Genomic DNA, 20,178 nt, shown 5'->3' with positions numbered 1-20,178 from the left:
GCAATCATTTTGCTGTGTCCAGTTTTGTAGTATTTTATAGTCAGTTAAATTTTTATGAGAGCTTGGGAAGTGGTTGCTACAAAATTTCAAAAAATTAAGTGAACTGCTTTCTCAAAGAAGTACTTTGGCTTTTGCTCTGGGTTTTTCAGGCTGTTGTAACATGGTGCTGTGCTTGACCTTTCTTTTTTGAAAAGCTTTTTAGTATTTTCTGCAACTTCTGTTTTGTAATGAGCTATTACAATGAGTAATGTGAGTGAGCAGCTCTGCTCAGTAGTCAAGTCCATGTAAAATGGGATTTATTTAAGTGAAATTCTCAACTCCTTGTGGAGCTGCTTAGCTGCTTGAATGTTTGTCTTTTAGCTCTTTCCTTGTGAGCAGTTTTACTTGTTATTGGATACACTGTACAGTGTATGTATTTTCACCTGATATTTCCATTTCTCCTGTTCACTTCAGTGGCATTTCCAGAGTAGCAGTTCCTTCTCTTTCTTGAAAAGCTCCTGATTGACTGACTTCCACACAGATCCATAGCATAAGTCAAACTTCTAAAAAAACCAAAAAACCCCAGTGTTTGAGTAACTGAAGTATTTATTTAAATAACATTGTGCTGAACTCTGTCCAGTTTTGAATATTCAAGTAGAAGTAGCTATAGCCTTTCTTTCTGTTGAAGGATTATTTTTTGGCTCAGGATTTAAGAATCTCTAGAATATATATTTTTATGACTTTTAAGTCTTTGCAATATAATTTAGCCTGGTACATTGGTTATTATCTTAGAGCAGAGTAAATAGGGTAACAGTAATTTTGTGAGAAAAGTAAGCTTTAAGACAATATTTAATATGGCACTCTGGTTTGAGGTGAGTGGAGGAATTTTTTGGTGAGTCAAACATAATGCACAATTTCATAAGCCTAATGGGAAGTACTTGCAATCATATATTAAAAAAAACCAACCAACCCTGAGTGCAGTACAGTCCCAGTGGATTACTAAAGGCAGTATAAAGTGAATTTTCCCAGAATCAGGGGTTGACTGGAAGCTGCTGATATCATGTTCATCAGTCATTAACAGTGTGTAATGTGTCAATAAATTTCTCAAATGTAAGAAGTCCAGGAATATGCTCAGCTTCATGGATTTACAGTGTTACATAATTATGGCAATACAGAACCCAGTGCACTCCGGGCACTTGATAAGTGGCAGCCAGTCAGCAATAGCTCCAAATACTTCACTGCATTCTGCATGTGCCAGTGGTACAGAACCTGTACAGGTTTTGCTTTGATCTTTTAAGTTCAAGCATGCCTTTCCTGTATGCAATAATTTCTGCCTGCTTACTTTGATGTGGTGGAAGTGCTGCATATCTCTAGTTTGGTGCCAGACAATGTATTCCAAAGTGATTTTTAAATACAGTAACTATATAGCAAGAGTTAAGATTTATGGTATACTGCAAGTCAGCTGTTTGTTAAGGGATGATTTTTCCATTGCTTTATTTTGTAATACAACTTGGAAGAAATTTTGGAAGAAATTCCACTCGACCAGGTTGCTCAGAACCCCATCCAGCCTGGCCTTGGACACTTCAGCAATGGAGCAGCCACAGCTTCTCTGGGCAATCTGTTTGTTGTTGATCCTCAAAGCCAGTCGGAGAATATTTTATAGGCTGTTGCTAGTTGGTGTATTATATTTTGATATAAACAATGTGGTCTGTCTTGTAATACAAAAATTATTTCCATGTATATAAAGCACAAATATTTTCATACTAGAACTCCTGACAGTCTGCTGCACATTCATTTTATAGATGGGACCTGATTACAGGATTAGTAGGCATTTCAAGATGCATGAATGAAGACTTTGGATGACAGTAGATCTTAACTCTAGGGCAAGTTGGATCAGTTTCTAGTGAATTTAAAAAATCTCCTATTCCTGTACTCATTAGACATTGGAATTGTCTGGTATTGAAGGACAATGATCAGATTAAGTTATACAGTATTAAAATCTTCTAATCGCTGTCATGACCAGAAGTCATTTGAAGGTTTTTGAATTCTTAGGCTCCAGTTGGGCCATAGTCCTCAATCTTTATAATCTTTTTCAAAATAACTGTGAGATTTGTAAGCTTAAGTTCTTCTGGCATTAGGAATGTAATGAGAATCACAAAGTTGTGGAAATGGTTGACACTGAGTAGGACTGACATACACAGAGACTAGAACATGTGTAAATGAAGCTTGGTCTGGAATAAGGTTTGAATGCAAAAAAGCTGCAATTCTGAGCGAGAAGCATTTGATTGACTTGCTGAGCACATGTACCAGAGAGCTTCCTGAAAGGAACTGGCTGGGTTCACTGAAAACCCACTAGAAGTTTGCCCCATTCCTGGCATGTTTCTTCCTTCCTGTGCCTTGGATCCCAAGTGACCTTAGAAATTCAGGAGCCAAAGATATAAAAAGATAGATGCAGCTACAGTGTAAAACATATGATTACCAAGTCACTCGAGTACTGAGTTAAATTTGGGTGTGTGATCCATACTTTAATGAGCTGGGTATTTTTAGGGGAAATCCTCCTAGGTTCATTCTTTTTAAAAAATTATGTATAAACTAAAATCACTACCTTTGTCTTATTTTTGACATGTATTTAGTTTTGAACAGAGACGGTGAGAACACTGCCTTGATTTATTAAAGATCCATTTTTGTTTGTTTTGAAGGAATGTATTCATGAGATTGAACACTGTAAATATTAGTTGTCCAAAATATGTGGCATTCAGGGGTTAGCTGTGCCATTCTCTTTGGTTGTATTCTGCCAACACAATTTCCATAGTGTCAAAAAATATCTAATGGTGACACTTTTGTTTTGCTCTCTGTAACCTTGGGCTGATCACCTGTCCCTTAATTTTATTTTCCACATGTCTGTCTTAGATGTTTTCAGAGCTTTTCAAAGATGAGGCGCTATCTAACTGTTATACCTCATCATTGTGTAAGGTATTTGACATAATATATGCCATCTGCTTGCTACTTGTCTCAGTTCTTTCTTCAAAATAAGGAAAAAATTTGGTCTCCCTTTGCAGTCATGAATATATACACTGCACTGAATATTTGCTCATGTGTAAATCACCTTGAGCACTGCAAAATGCTGAAATATTGCTGATTCTACAGTATTCATTAAATTTTACAGTATCATTTAGACACCAAATTAAGAAAGTGTTTTGATTCCTTTTTCTGTTTACTTAATAGGTTTCGTTGGAAAACTGCGTTGAGGTTGGGCGAATTGCCAACACATACAATCTCACAGAAGTGGATAAATATGTTAATAATTTCATCCTGAAGAACTTCCCTGCATTATTAAGTACTGGTGAATTTGTGAAACTCCCCTTTGAACGTCTTGCCTTTGTGCTTTCAAGTAATAGCCTTAAGCACTGCACTGAACTGGAGCTCTTCAAGGCGGCCTGTCGCTGGCTGCGCTACGAGGAGCCTCGCATGGAGTACGCTGCAAAGCTCATGAAGAACATCAGGTTTCCCCTGATGACCCCCCAGGATCTTATCAACTACGTCCAGACAGTGGACTTCATGAGAACTGACAACACCTGTGTCAACTTGCTTCTGGAGGCCAGCAATTACCAGATGATGCCGTACATGCAGCCCGTGATGCAGTCGGAGCGGACGGCGATCCGCTCGGACAGCACGCACCTGGTGACGCTGGGAGGGGTGCTCAGGCAGCAGCTGGTGGTCAGCAAGGAGCTGCGGATGTACGACGAGAAGGCCCACGAGTGGAAATCCCTGGCGCCCATGGACGCGCCGCGGTACCAGCACGGCATCGCCGTCATCGGCAACTTCCTCTACGTGGTGGGAGGCCAGAGCAATTACGACACCAAGGGAAAGACGGCGGTCGACACGGTCTTCAGGTTCGATCCTCGCTACAACAAGTGGATGCAAGTGGCATCTTTAAACGAGAAACGGACCTTCTTCCACCTAAGTGCCCTCAAAGGACATTTGTATGCAGTCGGAGGTCGGAATGCAGCGGGTGAGCTAGGTGAGTCCTCCTGCAGCCAGCCCCTTGCCTTTTGCTGGGCCTGGAAGTGCCCTCTGCCCAGGGAGTGGGTGGAGAGAAACAAGTTGAAGTCACTGGAGTGCTGCTGCTTTCTGGAAATACTGCAAATGCAGATTTTTTTTCTGGACACTCTTAGAAGTTAATTTTAGAAGGAATACCACAAAAAAATTCCAAATACGTATGTCTTGTGTATTGATGCATGTTATCCAGTGTCTTGATCTTTACCAGGAAACATGAAGTAAGCATCTGTGTCTGCCTGTGTAAGTGTGGGGGGATATAAGTGCAGTTTTAAAAAGAAAAAATTAATCATTACTTTAGCTGAGAAACAAAATCCATTCCTAAGGGATACACAGCTCTAGCTGACACTCACTCTTGAATGAGCATTGCATTTTAAAAGACAAAAATTTTCTGGAATAGTATTTGAAATGCCAAGGGGTTTTTTGATGTGGTTTTTTTTTTTTGTTTTGTTTTAGTCTTATGACTGTGATTTATTTCACTCACAGAGTAGTGAGATTCAGATATTCTGATGTTCCGGCCTTTTTAATTATTAAAAATGTTATATTTCACCTATGACCTTATTTGTACAAATGACTGAATGACTTGGTCCTGGTGCCTCTTCTTTTCCCCCCTTGCAAATGATATTTAATTCAGCTTGACCAAAAACCCCAAAAGAAACCAAACTCAAAACAAAACAAAAACACCAAGAAAAGAACTAAACAAAAACAGAAGAAAAAACCCCATATCAGGGGTAAGTTTAAACTTTAATTCCATTCCAGTGTTTGATGAAATGGGATATTTAAAAATGCCTCCTGTTCCAAAAAGATGGGAAACGCTTAGCAATAACTTGTTTTCCCTAGTCATTTTCTGATGCAGATCCTGGGGTTTTCAGAATTTTTTACTGTTATCACTATTTACCTGAAAATACATCCTAAACAATCTCAATATCCTCTGGAAGACTAAATGTACAAAATAACATGTATTGATCTTTGAGTATCAGAAAACCTGATATATAGCTTCAGTGAGCTATTTTCTAACAGTATGAATTAATAGCAAATAATCAGATTGCTGACCTTGTGCACTGTACAATCTGAACAGAGGAGGGTTATAAAAATGTCACTGAAAAAGTTGCAAGCCTGACAAAATCAATATGAAATAATATTGTCACTAAGCCAGTGCAACCTGTGTGTGAAGGAGGCTTTGAGTGCAGTTTTAGCTTAAATTAGATCAAGCAGTATCATTCTGCTGACCTCAACTCTTCTGCTTTCTTTAATTAAAATACAAAATTTATCACCTATCTAAAATTCTTTTGTAAAGATATCATTAAAATGCTGTAGCAATTTCCACACAGACCTGAAAAATGCCACTGGATCATTCTGTGGGAAGAGCACTCTAAATGCTAAATATTGTAGCTGTCTGATGCTTTGATTTGGGGCTTCAGGTTCTTTCCTTGTTAATTGTGAGGTGAGTCACTTTTCATTTTCATGTTTCTTTCATAAACCTTGACAACTGGAAGATGCAATCCAGCTTAAACTTCCCATTCTGTTCAGAAGAGAAAAACTCTCAGGCTTTTCAAAGAAGAGAAGGTCAAATGTGTGTTGGACAGATATTAAAGAAGTTGCCCTTGGGTTCAAACTAATTTCAGTCTGTTGTTGGAGAGGAAAAATTCCCAAAACCTGAATTGAGCTTTCTGGAAAATTGGCTCTTATGGAAAAGGACCAAAGGATTAAAGTTACTAAAACTTTTTTTTTTTTTTTCCCTGACATTCACAGGAATAAAAGTTTTACTTTTTGAGGCTTTCTATCAAACCTTCTCAAAACAGTTTTCCGATGTTTCTTCTTCTGAGAACTTTGTAAATGCTACTTTCTACATTTGTGGTACTTGCATTAGTGTAATAATGAGCTGCTGTTTTACCAGTGCATGCCACTGAGAAAGGTGTGGTTCACTGGACAGGATGAGTGAATTTCCATTTATGTGGTACATGTGTTGGAATGTGGTAAATGTATCCTTTAAATGGCCTGAATTATGACATGATAATTGAGATTTTTCAACCCTGTAACAGCTTAGGGCTGTGCAGAATTAAGTACCCCTCCTGAAAGGATTGTAGATAATTGCCTTTAAATGTCAAGGCAGACACCTGCCAGAGGTATCCCCAGAAGGCAGAGCCGCCCTTGGGCACGGGAGGAGCCCAGCCTGGAGAAGACAGGTGTGCAAAAAACAAGACTTTTTGGAAAAAGAGTCAAAGGGAAAAGCAGGTGTGGGTCACAAAGATACTTGTGAAGCACAGCACACTGGCAGATTCCAGCTGAACACTGGAGACTGTTTTCTCTTCTGACAAGAAGATTTTTGTAGCTCATTATAAGAGTTCAGTTGTGCTTGATGATGGCAGAAGCTGTGTGTGTAAGTACTAGAAAACTTGTGCATTTAGGTATTGTTCAGATACTTCAAGCTCTGCTGTTGATAGGCTGGAGTAGAGTTTGGGGTTTTTATGTATGGGCTTTTCCTCAGCACTTTAGGGGAAATGGGGTTGTGACTAAACCACAGATTCATTCATTAATTCATCATGCTGCAATAAAGACAGAGAAAACTGCTGGGCTAGTTACCTGTTCTTTTGACCCTCTGCCCATCAAGTTGGAAGATATTTATTTTCCAGATGCCCTCTATGATGTTGAACACTCCTTGTTTATGTAAAAACTTCCCCCCTGAGTGTGTGTACATATATATGTACGTGTGTATATAAAGATATAGCTAATATATCTTAAGTGTTGCTGATTGATATGTATCAGTATCCAGCTGGGCTGTTCACTGTCAGAGTAGTATTGTGAATATCAGACCAGAGTGTGAACTAGAGGACCTCTTGTGCAGAGGCTTATTTTGGAGTGGCTCTTTGCTGTGCTAGGACAAAATTAGTCAGGACTATTTAATGAAGTCAGCTTAGAGTTGTACATGAATAAGCTGTATTATAGAAATAGTATAACAAAGTTAAGAGCCTGGGTTTTGGGACATCACAGAGTTGCTAAGTGCTGCTGTAACAGACCTCAAGACGCTTTAGAAGCTACTGACAGAGAAGTGTTAAATATCTGTATACTCCTCAAATAGCATCACAGATGGCACTATAAAATGGGTACAGGCTGAACATCCCTTGGGACTGTCAAAACTTGGTGTCATTTTGAGATTGCTTAATTCTATTAAAATGAGGCCTGTCTTCCCTGGATTATGGTAATGAGCACATCAGAAGTTCTACTGTTAAACATAAATAAAGGCTGGTCTGAATCATTCATGGTGTTGGAAGAATAAATCCGTCACTCTCACTTAAGTGCATTAAAGTAGCAGTTTTAGAGTGTTTTGTGAACTCTGCTCTGTCTGGAGATTTTCTGAAGAAGAATTTGTCTCTCTTAAATTATGAGCACCTTTAATAGCTGGAATTTTGAATATTTTTTCTTTTCAGTGCAGAGGAATATCTTGCTAAAAGACAGAAGTTGAATGACCTTGCAAGGTAACAGGGAAACAATTATACAGATCAATCTAACAGAAGAGTAGGGTTTTTCGGCTGGAAAGTGATTAGCTTTGTTTTAGAGCACAGTGGACTTGGGTTGGAATAGTTTGTCTGAAATAGTGTCAGACAGTACTTTGGCTGTGCTAGGAATGTTAGAGACAGTTTTGAAGGCACATCAGAGAGATGGGTCTTGGACTCAGCACCATCCTTTCTCAGATAAATAATGTCTTTACAACGTGGTGACAGTGATGGTGGTAACGGGTACCAATTCTGCACGTTTTGTCTTCTCTTGCTAAAGGGATATTTTGGCTATGCCTTCTCTTTTAAATGCAGTTTGTAGTGCAGAGTGAGATAAAGCTGTCCAGCACTGAATGTCACATTCACTTGTGTGCTGCTGGCTCTGCTCTTCCTTTGCACATCCTCTGCTCTCCCTGTCCTTGGAGTGTGTTAGAAACCCAAGCTCCTCACCTCAGTGCAGAGTGGGAGCACTTTGGACAGGGGATGCAGTTTTTGTGGAATCTGCAGAGCAATGTTTCAGCACAGAGGAGCTCAAAGGGTTGAAGGGGCTGCCCCAGGGGTGGAACTGGGACAGCTGTAATTACTTGCACATCAAATCTGTTTCCTTCTGGTTTTGAAATTTCTGCACATCTTTGCTTCTGATTGCTAAGCAGAGCAGAGTGGAAAGGAGCTTTCCTTTTAAAAAAAGAATATTGGAATGGATGAATGTGTTTACAAGAGCAAGCATGGGTTTATTTGGGGATTGGGCAAAAACTACAGGTGATATCAAGGTGGAATTGCACAGAAACACAACTCACAGATTTAATTTTAGTTGTCATTTGTGGAATCAGGTCTTTGTGCCTATACTCTTCTTTAGGCAAGAGAGTGTCTCCAGCATTCATTGGATTTGTGGCTAAGTCTGTGATGGGTTACTGAAAGCCTGCAGCAAGGAAATTTTTTTTTTTTTAAAAGGAGATTTCTGTCTTTATTAAGAAAACCCAAATGACCAAGGCAGATCTCTTAGAGTAAACCTGGGAACTTGCCCATATATTGGGCAGAATTTTAAATCAAAAATTTGGTACATCAGCAGTACTGCAGACACACCAGACTTCAGTTCCTTTGTATTGGTTTGTTATTTTTTTGTCCATCTTACACATCCCTGAGCTGACAGAACTGGGAGTCCTTGTGCGAGCCACTCACACAGAACCAGATGCATTTCAAGATTTCATTACTATTTTGAAACAGTTTCAAGAATATGAAATTAATAATTTCATACATGCAAATCAACGTATATAATTTGTTTAGAAAAAACCCAGAAATTTAATGTGTTTTGCCTTGCATAATGAACTTAATGTTCTGGACTGGCACTTTTCTGCATTTCATAAATTTAAAGTTCAGCTGCTGGGTGGGGAAAAGCTGAAGCAAATCCAGTGTGCTGTAACAATTTAACAATTCTTATGTGCAAAATAGATTTTTTATTTTTCACTTCTAGCCTTAGATGATGCTGAACTGGCTGTCAAACAGTATTTCTGACATTGGAACTGGAAGCTTCTATTTTCAGTGCATGTACTTGAGACACTAATTGCATGGAATTATGTATTATCATCCCGTTTTACAACAATAAAGTGGTGATGCAGCAACTACAAGAGAATTCAGAAGGTCACTCTAATGTGCTCTGTCCTAATTTTTTCACGGCTCGGGGTTTTTTTTGGAGTTTGAGATCATAGCTATAGTCTACTAAAGTGATCCAGAGGATCTTTTTAAAACAGCTTTGGAGTTAGGGTGAGCTGCCTTATATTCACTATGTGTTACTGTCTGGTGTTCTTTACTGGCTCTATAATTCTGTAATTAGGCTTAAACTAAAACTAACTAGATTCTGCCTTTATAATGACAAGTTTCTCAGATTCTAAGGGTATTTTCTCTCTTGGTTGATGTGTAATCCTGCACTGTTAAGTCATCACCGATTCCATAGAGCTGACTCAGATTTTCTACTCATGATTCAATAAAAACCTTGTTCTAGACCAAGTAAAATGCCACTTTTAAAGACAGATTCAATTTTTCTATGTATAGTTCATAAACATCCAAGTGATTAAGCAGTCTTTAATTATTTAAAATGAGATCTAATTTGTCTTTAAGATAACTTAATTATTGACAATTTCTCTGTGCATCATAAAGTCATTATATTGTGGGGGTTTTGAGGACCTTGTGCCCCTCTGATCATACTGTAGTATTCAGCCTGCCAAACCTAGAGCTTTCTTCATTATTAAATGTCTTCTATTTGTATTCTCTGTGATTATTGCAGCCCTTTCCCGGCAGCCTGCATCTCTCCCATCTTACACTGGAGAGAGGTTTCCTCCTCAGGAATCCATTCTGCACTGACTCCTGGGTACTGTCCTCTGTGATCTCTGATCTGATAAAAGCCTTGATCATTTTAACATTCCAGCTCACAGAGAAAACTGCACAAATGGAGTTGTGCCTCAACAGAGGCACTGCTTATGTCCTTGCCAGATTCAGGGATGTTTCATGTTTTTTTCTTTTAAGCTTGGCTTTTGTAAACTGATGTAGTGACTTGCACATTCTGTGCTGTATGTTTCTGTGCAAATCCTTAATAAAACACTGCAGTACAATAGAAAATTAGCACATAGAATAGGAAATTAGAACACAGAGTGTTCTCTGAGCAAGTTTGCTGATGGTACAGCCCAGCTGGACACAATCCTATGCAGCCTGTTCTTGGTGACCCTGCTTTAGCAGAGTTGGATGAGGTGGAGTAGATGATTTCCAGAGGCCCTTTCCAACCCCATCTGCTGTTTCTGTGATAGTGCTCAATAATTCCCTGGAGACTCCCTCAGCTGCACAGTGTTACTTGTTGGCACTTCCTCTGTGAATGTTTGTGCCACTGCACTGAGCTCAGCACCAAGCTGCCATGCTGCTTTCAACACTTCTGTGCTCTCATTTGTCTCCAACAGCCACTGTGGAATGTTACAATCCCAGAATGAACGAGTGGAGCTACGTGGCAAAAATGAACGAGCCCCACTATGGTCACGCTGGAACCGTGTATGGGGGGCTAATGTATATTTCAGGTAAATAAATCATGCCTGTCATCATCTCTTGAAACAATTCCTTGTCTAACTTTTTCTGTCGCAGCAGCAGACAGTACAAATTAGTCTGTGGTTGCAGTAGGCTTGCCGTGGTATCAGTAGTGATGCAGTTTCATATGAAGACAGACAAACAGCACATACACTGCTGGCTCTGACAAAATTACTGTAGATAATATTATGCTTAGTAATTGAATAGCTCTGGATTCCAAAGCAGTTACTCACTTTACCAATCGAAATAAAGTTTCCTGTAGCCATAGATATAAATTATAATATATAATTTATATATTATATATAGCAATATAATTAAACATAACATTGTTATAATATATAATTATAATTGTGTATGAGTATTAAATAATTATAACATGTATTATGAGATAATATAGCAATTAAACACATAAACTATAAACTTTGGAATGCATTGAAAATTTTATAACTTTAAACAACGTTTGCCTTCATTGAAATAATGGAAACTGCTAAGTTCTCATGTTAATCATAGCATATAAGTGATATCTGTACTTGCACTGGTTTTTAATTTGAAATATGCTCATCCTGTGTGTAACTGAGATTGTAGTTTCATTACATTTTTTTTCCAAATGGGTTGTCTGAAAATCTGCTGTTAGCTTAATTTTTAAAGAAGATTCAATCTGTCTGTCAGTGATCATTGCAGGGCCTAGATTCTCCTACTGAAATTTTAAAGGATGTCCTCTTAAGAACTAAGCTGAAATTCGTGGCAGGAGGTGGGAACAAGGTTGCTTAGCTGACAAGAACTGGTGGGGGATGTGCTGGAGCAGCTTCATGTAGGGGCTCTTGTGCCAGAAGGCTAGGAGGAATTTGCTTTAGAATTTACTGTGAGGTACAGGTGCTTATTTTTCTGTGAGCAAGTCCATTGAGCTCCTAATTGCTGTGCTGCTGTCAGTTGTGTTTTGCCCATTTTGCTTGTTTTGCTGCAGGTGGCACATGCATATGCTGTCTGCTGTGTTTTTTTCATGTAGATCCCACAGATTTTTCTTTTCCTTTTGTCCTGGAGCCTCTCCAAATGCTCTTGCAGGGAGCTATGGAGAAGGTAAATGTAGAGGGAACCATAGGTAACTATTAACTGAAGAATATTTGAAATGTGTGTCCTCTCTCTATTCACTTGAATTTGATGAAAAAAGATTTTTTATGAAAATGCTACTATGTGGTACTTAAAACACAGTGGCATAGTATCAGAATTTGAAAGGGAAATGGATTCTTGATGGTGAGAAACATAACTAGCAAACTGAATGAACACAAGCAAAGAAATAAATTTGCAAAGTAGAAGCATAGGTAACAGTTTTTTGTTCTTTTAATCTGCCTGTATCAATTGTGTGATGAGGCACAGTGTGAGTGGCTTCTCTCCATATTCCCATTTAAAGGAACAAATGTCATTTGAAATGGAGTACTTCTGTGATAGTAATCTAAGCTAGAGTGAAGAAGTTTTAAGGAAAATGAAATTTTCAGTAAAATGTATTTTTTTGTTATTTAATGCTTATTGGGTTGAGCACTCCTCTAACATGTGTCTTGTTTCTTTAGGGGGAATTACCCACGATACTTTCCAAAAGGAACTCATGTGCTTTGACCCTGACACAGACAAATGGACTCAGAAAGCTCCGATGACGACAGTCAGAGGTCTGCATTGCATGTGTACTGTAGGAGACAAGCTGTATGTTATTGGTGGAAACCACTTTAGAGGAACAAGTGATTATGATGATGTTCTAAGCTGTGAATATTACTCACCAACTCTAGACCAGTGGACTCCAATTGCCGCCATGTTACGTGGGCAAAGCGATGTTGGGGTTGCTGTCTTTGAAAATAAAATCTATGTTGTCGGAGGATATTCTTGGAATAACCGGTGTATGGTGGAAATAGTTCAGAAGTATGATCCAGAAAAAGATGAGTGGCATAAAGTATTTGACCTTCCAGAATCCCTTGGTGGCATTCGAGCCTGCACTCTCACTGTTTTCCCTCCGGAGGACAATACAGGGTCACCGTCCAGAGAGTCTCCTCTTTCAGCACCTTAGAACCATCCCTTGGCTCACGATGTTGTAGTAACACCTCTGCACTGCATCATGGGGTCTCTTATTTTTCTTCAGTAGTTTCTGTTAGGCTTAGCCTACAGCATTTCATACAATTACTGAAAAAAAAAAAAAAAAGACTTTGACATTATTTGTGCTGTTTGTTTGGCCTAGAATGTCTCTCAAGTGGTTAACAAAAGAAATGTACTCGCCCGAGCCAAATGTTTAACAAATGAGAAGGTATTGTCTGTAAAATGTATGAACTAGGTACGTTATTAATGTTGTATGTTGGGTGTGAGGTACCTTGTAGCTTACATTTGGGAGCCCAGTGAGTCAAATTTGTATTGAACATGTCACTGAATTTCATGTTGAAATCGGTTTTCCTTTCATTTTTGACTGCAGATCACAAGGGTAGGTAGACCACATCAATGTGAACTCTCCGAAGGTTGCCAAGGGGCCTGAGCTACCTCCCTCTTTACACAGAGTATTTTTGACATATCTGTTTACCCACCTGACTTTGTGGGTGCTTTCAGAGCATATGAAGTTTCTTAGGCAGAGGGAAGAAATAAAATAATTTTAAAATATTAGCACTGTACAGGAGCGGACCTTGTAGAGGCCAGGAGTTTTTTATAACATATATCGAGTGTTTTTCCTGAGTCAGTTGAACGATGCTTCAAACAAAACATTCTAAACATATTTGTGTTTTTTAATTTGGTTTTCTTTTCAGGAATTGGCTTCCACTTGCATGGGAGCACACACTATTAACAAATGGGAATTCAGTGCAGCAGAGTATTCTGTGCTATGGCTGTACTGAATATGGGTAGTTAAGGGCTAGAATCAGTAACTTAAGCCACTGAATTTGACCAAATGGTTCCATCCGATCAAATTTAATCTACCTTTTCTCCTTTACTGTTGAGATAACTTGCATAATGTTTCCTCTGTATAGTCTCAGTTAATAAGGTTATTTAGCACAAAGTGCAGCTTCAGTGAGAGAGCTGCTTTTGCTCAGTGAACCTGGACTACCACATTTTACCTTTTTTTGTTCAATAAAACTTTTAACTGCAGTTACCCAGTCTAAGCTACCTCATTAATGTATTTGGTTTTCTTCCTCTGCCTCAGTGTCTCCAGGATACACATGATGTATATCCACGCGGGTAGGTGAATCTGCTAGGAAACCAATGCAGAAGTGATCATGAATGGGTATTTTTGACCTACTTTTAAGAAACTATTTTGGTCTGATGTGTTCATTTTATTGTTAGGGACTGATGAAAAACCAGTCTTAATGTTTTTTCCTTGGAGAACTGCTTATGTGTGCAGCCCTGCAAATTCACAGGAATCTTTACCTGCTCCAAAATATGGTGCCCTGCTGACAAACTGCAGCTCTGATTATGCCATTGTGATTGTTCTGGACTTCCCATCATGTTACGAGTCATTTTGCTAATGAACACAGTCACAGGGGCATCCTCTGGGGAAAACTGTTTAAAACAGCTTATTGTGTTACCTATTAATAATAACCAAGTAAAGCTTAATAGACTTTTGTTGGGATTTTGCTATTTGTGTTTTGTCCCTGCTTGATGCAATCAAGCAGCAGGATTACTGTGGTGTCAGTTTTGGAAGTACTGATATTTATTCTTTGTGCAGTTTACTAGTAATGGTCACTACCAAAATCTACATGTAAGCTTTAGGTTTCATAATTGTTTTGGTTAAAATCAAAATCAATTCTTCCTCTTTAAAAAATTGAAGTCTCAATTCCATGTGGCTGTGCAAGGTTGTTGCAGGCAGAATAGTGGCACCAGTGGATACTCCTGGAAACTGGCCAGTGAAGATAAATTGATTCATCACCCTAAGAATATTCTTCTTATGCTGTGCAAAGCACTGGATAGAAAAATTTTGCTCTGTTGCTTAAGGATTTTTCAATCATTTAAGTGTCACATGCTACTAATTTTTTTTTCCAGCTCAAAGACCAGATTTTAGACCCTACTTGAGTTTAAATCCTCTGAAATCCATATTCAGTGTCTCTTTTGTTAATTAAACTGAAAAGTACTTGAAGGAGTTGCAATTCCTTTAGGATAATGTAAATATATCCTGCTCTTTGTATGCTGGGGATGAGGGACACAGTGTTTAAAAGTGGGAATCTTCACTGGTGTTCTCTGTTTGGAAGAAGCTTCACATGGGTTCTGATCATTCTGAGGTGATTTAAAGCCAGCCAGAATATCAGTTTTGTGTCTGAGCCTTGTATAGCCAGGAGCTGGTATATGGCCACAATGATGAGGTTTTTTGTTTGTGTTTTGTTTTGGGTTTTTTTTGTTTTTGTTTTGGTTTTTTTGACTCATTATTTGTTATACATAAAATGGAAGACTTATTTTTGAACGTTTTGTCATCAGTGGATTAAATGTAGTGCTTCAATCAAATTAATCTTTGGGGTTTTTTGTTGTGATTTTTTTTTTAAATCTCCCTCTGGATTAAAGTGTTTATAATTAAATTAGTTAACATTTACTCACTAGGATTGAAAAGTAAACATCAAAGACTTGCCCAAAACTGCAAACTGGTTTCTTCTGTAGTGTAGTATAAAATGCCATGATGCTCATTGAGTGTTTCTTAACCATAGCATAAGATCCCCTTTCCATCTCTGAACCCACAGCTGTAGGTATACACACGGATACAGCAAATACCCATCTCCATTTCCAGTCAGGCTGCCTCTTCATAAATCTTGGACTCTCTCATGTTGCAGTTGTAGTACCTGAATCAGAAAAGCATCTGGGTAAAAAGCAATTATAGCTATTTGACTTGAATGAAATTAGGGTTGCATGGTGTGCCAGCTGGGAGAGCCACGGGAGCTGTCTGCCCTCTCCCAGTGATGCAGGCACACACTGCAAAATTCATTCAGGCTTTGCTTTTTTGGTGCCCAATTAGCAGCAAATGCCAACAGGGCTCACTTCCATGTACAGTGTGCCCAAAGGCTCATCTGATATCCCTGCAAAACTCACCACTCTGACTCCAGACATCCAAGGTGACATTTCCCTTGTTCTTTGTTTTGAGATAGGACAAGAACAGTGGGGAAGACGACCTGGGAAAATCCAGGTTATGTAAAGTTCCTTTGCCTTGTTAACATCAGAGGGTTCATCATCTGCAGATATCCATTTTTCTGTGATACCCCTCCCCTTAGAAAGTTGCAAAGTCCAAGAACCTGGTCCAGGGAAAGCAATTCCTGCAAGGATCCAGCCAGTCTTGTGGCTTCTTGGGATAAAGGAGCTGTGCTGAAGGGATGAGCACTGGTGCAGCAGAACGTGCTGAAGCCTGGCTGTGGCTCTACAGGCCCTTTGGGTGGAATATTCAGTGTTTTCTTATAAACAGTGCTATTTTTAAATTGCCTATTCTGTTTCTGAGGGATCTCTAAGGAGTAGCATTTTAGTGACAGTCAGAAGCTCAAACCAGTAGTCTGGTCCTTTAGTGGAATAATGGCAATCACGGATTAGAGCAGTTTGCATGCAGATAAATAAAGTTCTAACTAAAGGCTTACAGTCTTAATCTGATGGGCTGGTTGGACATCAAAAAATAATTTGATACCACAGCAACAAGTGCAGTACAAATATCTGGAGAAGTTTCTAACCAAAGAGTTGAGGATGAACTGATCCGAAAAGATCATAGCACTTTTCTTTGCAAAGTTCATTCTGCCCACCAGAATTGTTGTTCCTTCTTAATTTGCCCTCCAGCTGGTGATTACCTCACCTTTACACTGATGTGTGACTCTACTGGTCACTGATTCTTTAATCCTTGGTTTGACTTGATGCCCTTGGTAGCTGACATCTCTGTTACTTTCTCTGCTCCTGATCAGAACAGATAAAGCAGAGGCTTTTTAGTGGCACTTACATCAAGAGAGAATTGCCCATTGTTGATAAATGTATTTGTAATTCAGCTTGTGCATTCTTGGAAACATATAAGCTATTTTAAGCTAGTGAAAGGTATGTGCATGTTGCAGGAGTAATGTGTGTCCCCTTTCCTCCTGGCTTGCACCTTATGTGATGTGGTGACCCAGAGATCTGGAGGGAGAGTCAGGCTCTCACGTGGCACTTTATGCTTTCCATGCTCTGTGAAAGTGTTCTTTACTTGCACACCATATGTAGCTTATGGGATATTTTTTCTTCTATATTTTAAATGTGAATTATGATTCTTTGTGTGCAAATGTGGTCAGAAAAAAAAAAAAGTCTTAAAGGGCAGAGTTATACTTTGCTTAGTTGATAAAGTTTTTAGTCCCCTGAGTATTGCAGGACCCGTTCAGCTGTGAAAAGGTGATTGCAGCTTGAGAGCCAGCTAGGAAATCCGGATGGCTTTCCTGCCTGTCCCCAGGTCACACGTTCTTGTTGCCAGTCTTTCACAGGTCATTAAGTGAAGTTCTTTTCTCCATCAGTAGGCTCCAAATTTGGTGTCCAGCTCTGTTGAACCTGCTGATTTCCCACTCTGGGAAAGACATGGTGGGATGTGTTTTCACAACCTGGCTTGTTTTCTTCAGGAATTCCACCATCAGTGACACACTGGAGTCCTCCAGAGCTCTTTGATGACTTGGTGATTTGTATAGAGATGCAGCCCAGGAAACCTGGGAGTGGTGCTACAGCAGGAGCCGCAAGTGGCTGACATTCCTGAGGGGATGGTCTCCTACTATAGTATTACTTTGGCTCGAGTGCTGTTTTTTCCCCCATCTTTGGGGGTATTTATTGCTGCTGTTTGAGTTTTTAATTTTTTTTATTCATTAAATGAGTAATGCCTCTGTGAGTCTGCAGTGGGAGCAAAAAGTTCAGGTGGCTCTTTCAGAGCTGCATGCTGTCAGGCTGTCCACATAGTTATTAAACCCTTTCTATTTGGAGTTCTGTTTCCTAAGTGTTTAGGAGAAATCATTTTGCAATGTGAAAAGATCTCACAGGAAAATGTGTTTGGGACTGGAAAAAAAATGCATATTGTTTTAGATTTTTTGTCATGGTTTAGAGGTTAGTTTGGACTTTCAGCTCTCACAGACTGAATAGGGAGTGATGTATATATGTGTATTTTTTTTTGATAACTTATAGTCTAAGTGAGTCAAAGCTCAGTTATTTGTACCTGCTTGCACTCTTGGCTGGCCTGTTGCTGTATTCTCCCTCAGACCACAGCATTCTGTGCTGTCTGGCATCTGTTTCCTTCTGTAAGAGCACCTCTTGTCTTCCCTGCTGCCTGATGACTGAGTTCCAAAACCAATCTTGGGTTCTTACATCCAAAGTACCTGTGGAGCTAAAGACCATGTGGAGCTGAGGATTGAGGGCCATGGCTTTGACATTTAATTCCCCACCAGCCTCTCACTGCTTTGCAAGATGTTCTCAAACCCATCTGAAATCTGAGTGCACGAGGCAAATTCAGGCTGCAAATTTTAGTAACCTGGGCATCTAAAGACCACCAGAGTGTCCTCGTCCCCTCTGAGGGGAGTTGTGCACATGAGCTGCTGAGGGCTCTGGGAGGGGGCAGGCACAGGAGCTCCTTGGGTAACCACACTTCTTGTTGGCCTTTGATTCTGCTCTTTCTTCTGTGCCCAGATGGAGATGGTGGGAGGGAAGGTCAGGGCTGGGTCACACTTTCCAGCTCTCAGTAGAGAGCAAGTTTGTTTATTCTCCTCTGTCTGTACAACACTGCAGGAAAAATAACTGTAGGAACATTTCAGATTTTAAACGTTGTTTCACCGCACAGTATTCATTAATAAAGGAAAAATTAGTCTGTTTTAACCTGTGGTCCTCATAACCGGGATTGTTCCCAAATACTTGGCTTCTGTTGAATTAACAACTTTGCCTTTACCACCCTTGTTCAACGTTACTGTAAAAAAATTGCTTGGTTTCTTTTCCATTTGTTTTTCATTGCTTGTAACCTTTCCTTAGAAATGTGGAAATAATTTTCCTTACATGTTTTATGCACCAAAATAAACACACCACTGATCACCTGAGTCCCCTCCCCATGTTTCTTACTCAGTGCCAGTGTATTCTTTCCATATTTTTTACCCAAATGTTTGACAGCTGTCAATAAATACCACCAGAAAGTCATAAAATTCCTGCTAATGGGTGCTGCATTGTTAATTGGGGTAAAAAGGGGTCATCTCTTTTCTTAATCACTTCTGGAAAAAAATTGCTTTGAAGAACAGGGCTGCCCTGTTTAATACATTTAAATGCAGATTGTTTTGGCCTGAGCTGGTTAACTTTAGTTTTGAGTATTTGTCTCTTTCAGATATGTAATTGCATCGAGTGCTTACAGTACACTGTTTATAGTGTGTGTTCCCTGCTCGTGGTGGGGAGGCACTGGGTGCTGAGGCCAGAAATCACCGAGTGCTTACAGTACACTCTTTATAGAGTGTGTGTTCCCTGCTCGTGGTGGGGAGGCACTGGGTGCTGAGGCCAGAAAGACTCTTGGGAGTGTTGTTCTTCCATCTTCATGGGAACAGCCCTGTGTGACTAAAGAACCTCTACCAGGGTCAGGAGCACTGAACTTGGAAGGAAAGTCAAAGCAGCTTCCTAATTGCAGTTAAAGCACAGCCCAAGTTTCCAGAAAGGGGAGACAGAGCTGCTGTCCCTTAGGCATGTTTTGTCAGGAGCTGAGGATATTAGCAATGAAAGGATTGTTGCTGTAAATAAAGACAATAAAATAAATCCCTACATCTGTCCCCAAAACAGAGAGATTGCTTCTGTTGATATACCACTCTATTAATATTTGACTTTGTGTGTATATGGGATGTCTCAAGTGCTCATATCACATAAGTGATGCCCTGTTTCCCATTAGTCACAGTGTTTTCTATCTAGTCAATTCTGAATAATGTTTTTAAATTACATGGAATATTAGAGGATACACTTCTCTGGTTTTATTTCCTAAGCCTTTTTAAAAGAGATTTTATGTATCTTGTTATTTCAGCATTACTGCATTTAGCCAAACCCAGGAAACATGAAATGGCAGGTTTTGGTTCATCATTCAGGTCTTTTTTGAGTTTCTGCTTTTTCTTTTCACTTTATGGAGTTTTAAGGACGGGATGACAAGAAGAGACAAAGAAAAGGAAATATCAGGTGCAACTGAATGGTAGTGTCTGCTGTCAGCAGTTCTGCCATTTGGGACAGTTATGATTTACAATCCTGTCAAGCTTATCTTGTGTAATATCCCAGGAGGTTTCCATCTGGCCTGCAGTGACACAGTGCTGGGAAAGGAAAAACCAAGCACCTTTGCACTATTCCTGCTCTGTGCCTTCTGTGTTGCCCCATGGAGTAGCAGGCTGTACTCACCAGCACCGAGGCACTGCGGCCTCAAATCCCATCCCTGCCCCTGTCAGGGGATGGGGCCAGAGCCAGGGGCCACCTGTGGCCACCTCTGCCCCAGCTGGGCTCCAGCCCATGCCTCTGGCAGGCTGAAGGGATGGAGTGTGGCTTGGGAAGGCAGGTGCTGCTGTGGCCCTCTGAGAGGGACCAGCAGGGCTCCACTGTGGACAGCAGAGCCATTAAAATATCTTCATCCATGCATGGAGGAAGGATTTTCTCTTTTATC

General features: G+C 39.8%; 1 protein-coding gene across 8 annotated transcripts in view; it reads left to right on the top strand.

Moving 5' to 3' along the window:
- KLHL13 (kelch like family member 13) overlaps window positions 1-18,601 on the top strand; it is an 80,537-nt gene extending 61,936 nt beyond the window's left edge. For all 8 annotated transcript variants that reach the window (XM_041485179.1, XM_041485184.1, XM_041485186.1 and 5 more), the window contains 3 exons: window positions 3,205-4,000; window positions 10,475-10,588; window positions 12,161-18,601. In XM_041485179.1, coding sequence (XP_041341113.1) covers window positions 3,205-4,000; window positions 10,475-10,588; window positions 12,161-12,648 — 1,398 coding nt within the window. In that variant the 3' untranslated portion in view covers window positions 12,649-18,601. The remainder of the gene's footprint in view (window positions 1-3,204; window positions 4,001-10,474; window positions 10,589-12,160) is intronic.
- Window positions 18,602-20,178: the final 1,577 nt, after the last annotated feature.

This window comes from Pyrgilauda ruficollis, unplaced genomic scaffold, assembly GCF_017590135.1.
Source record: "Pyrgilauda ruficollis isolate IOZ18807 unplaced genomic scaffold, ASM1759013v1 scaffold7, whole genome shotgun sequence".
Classification (NCBI taxonomy): domain Eukaryota; kingdom Metazoa; phylum Chordata; class Aves; order Passeriformes; family Passeridae; genus Pyrgilauda; species Pyrgilauda ruficollis.
This window is presented reverse-complemented; position numbering and strand designations above follow the sequence as displayed.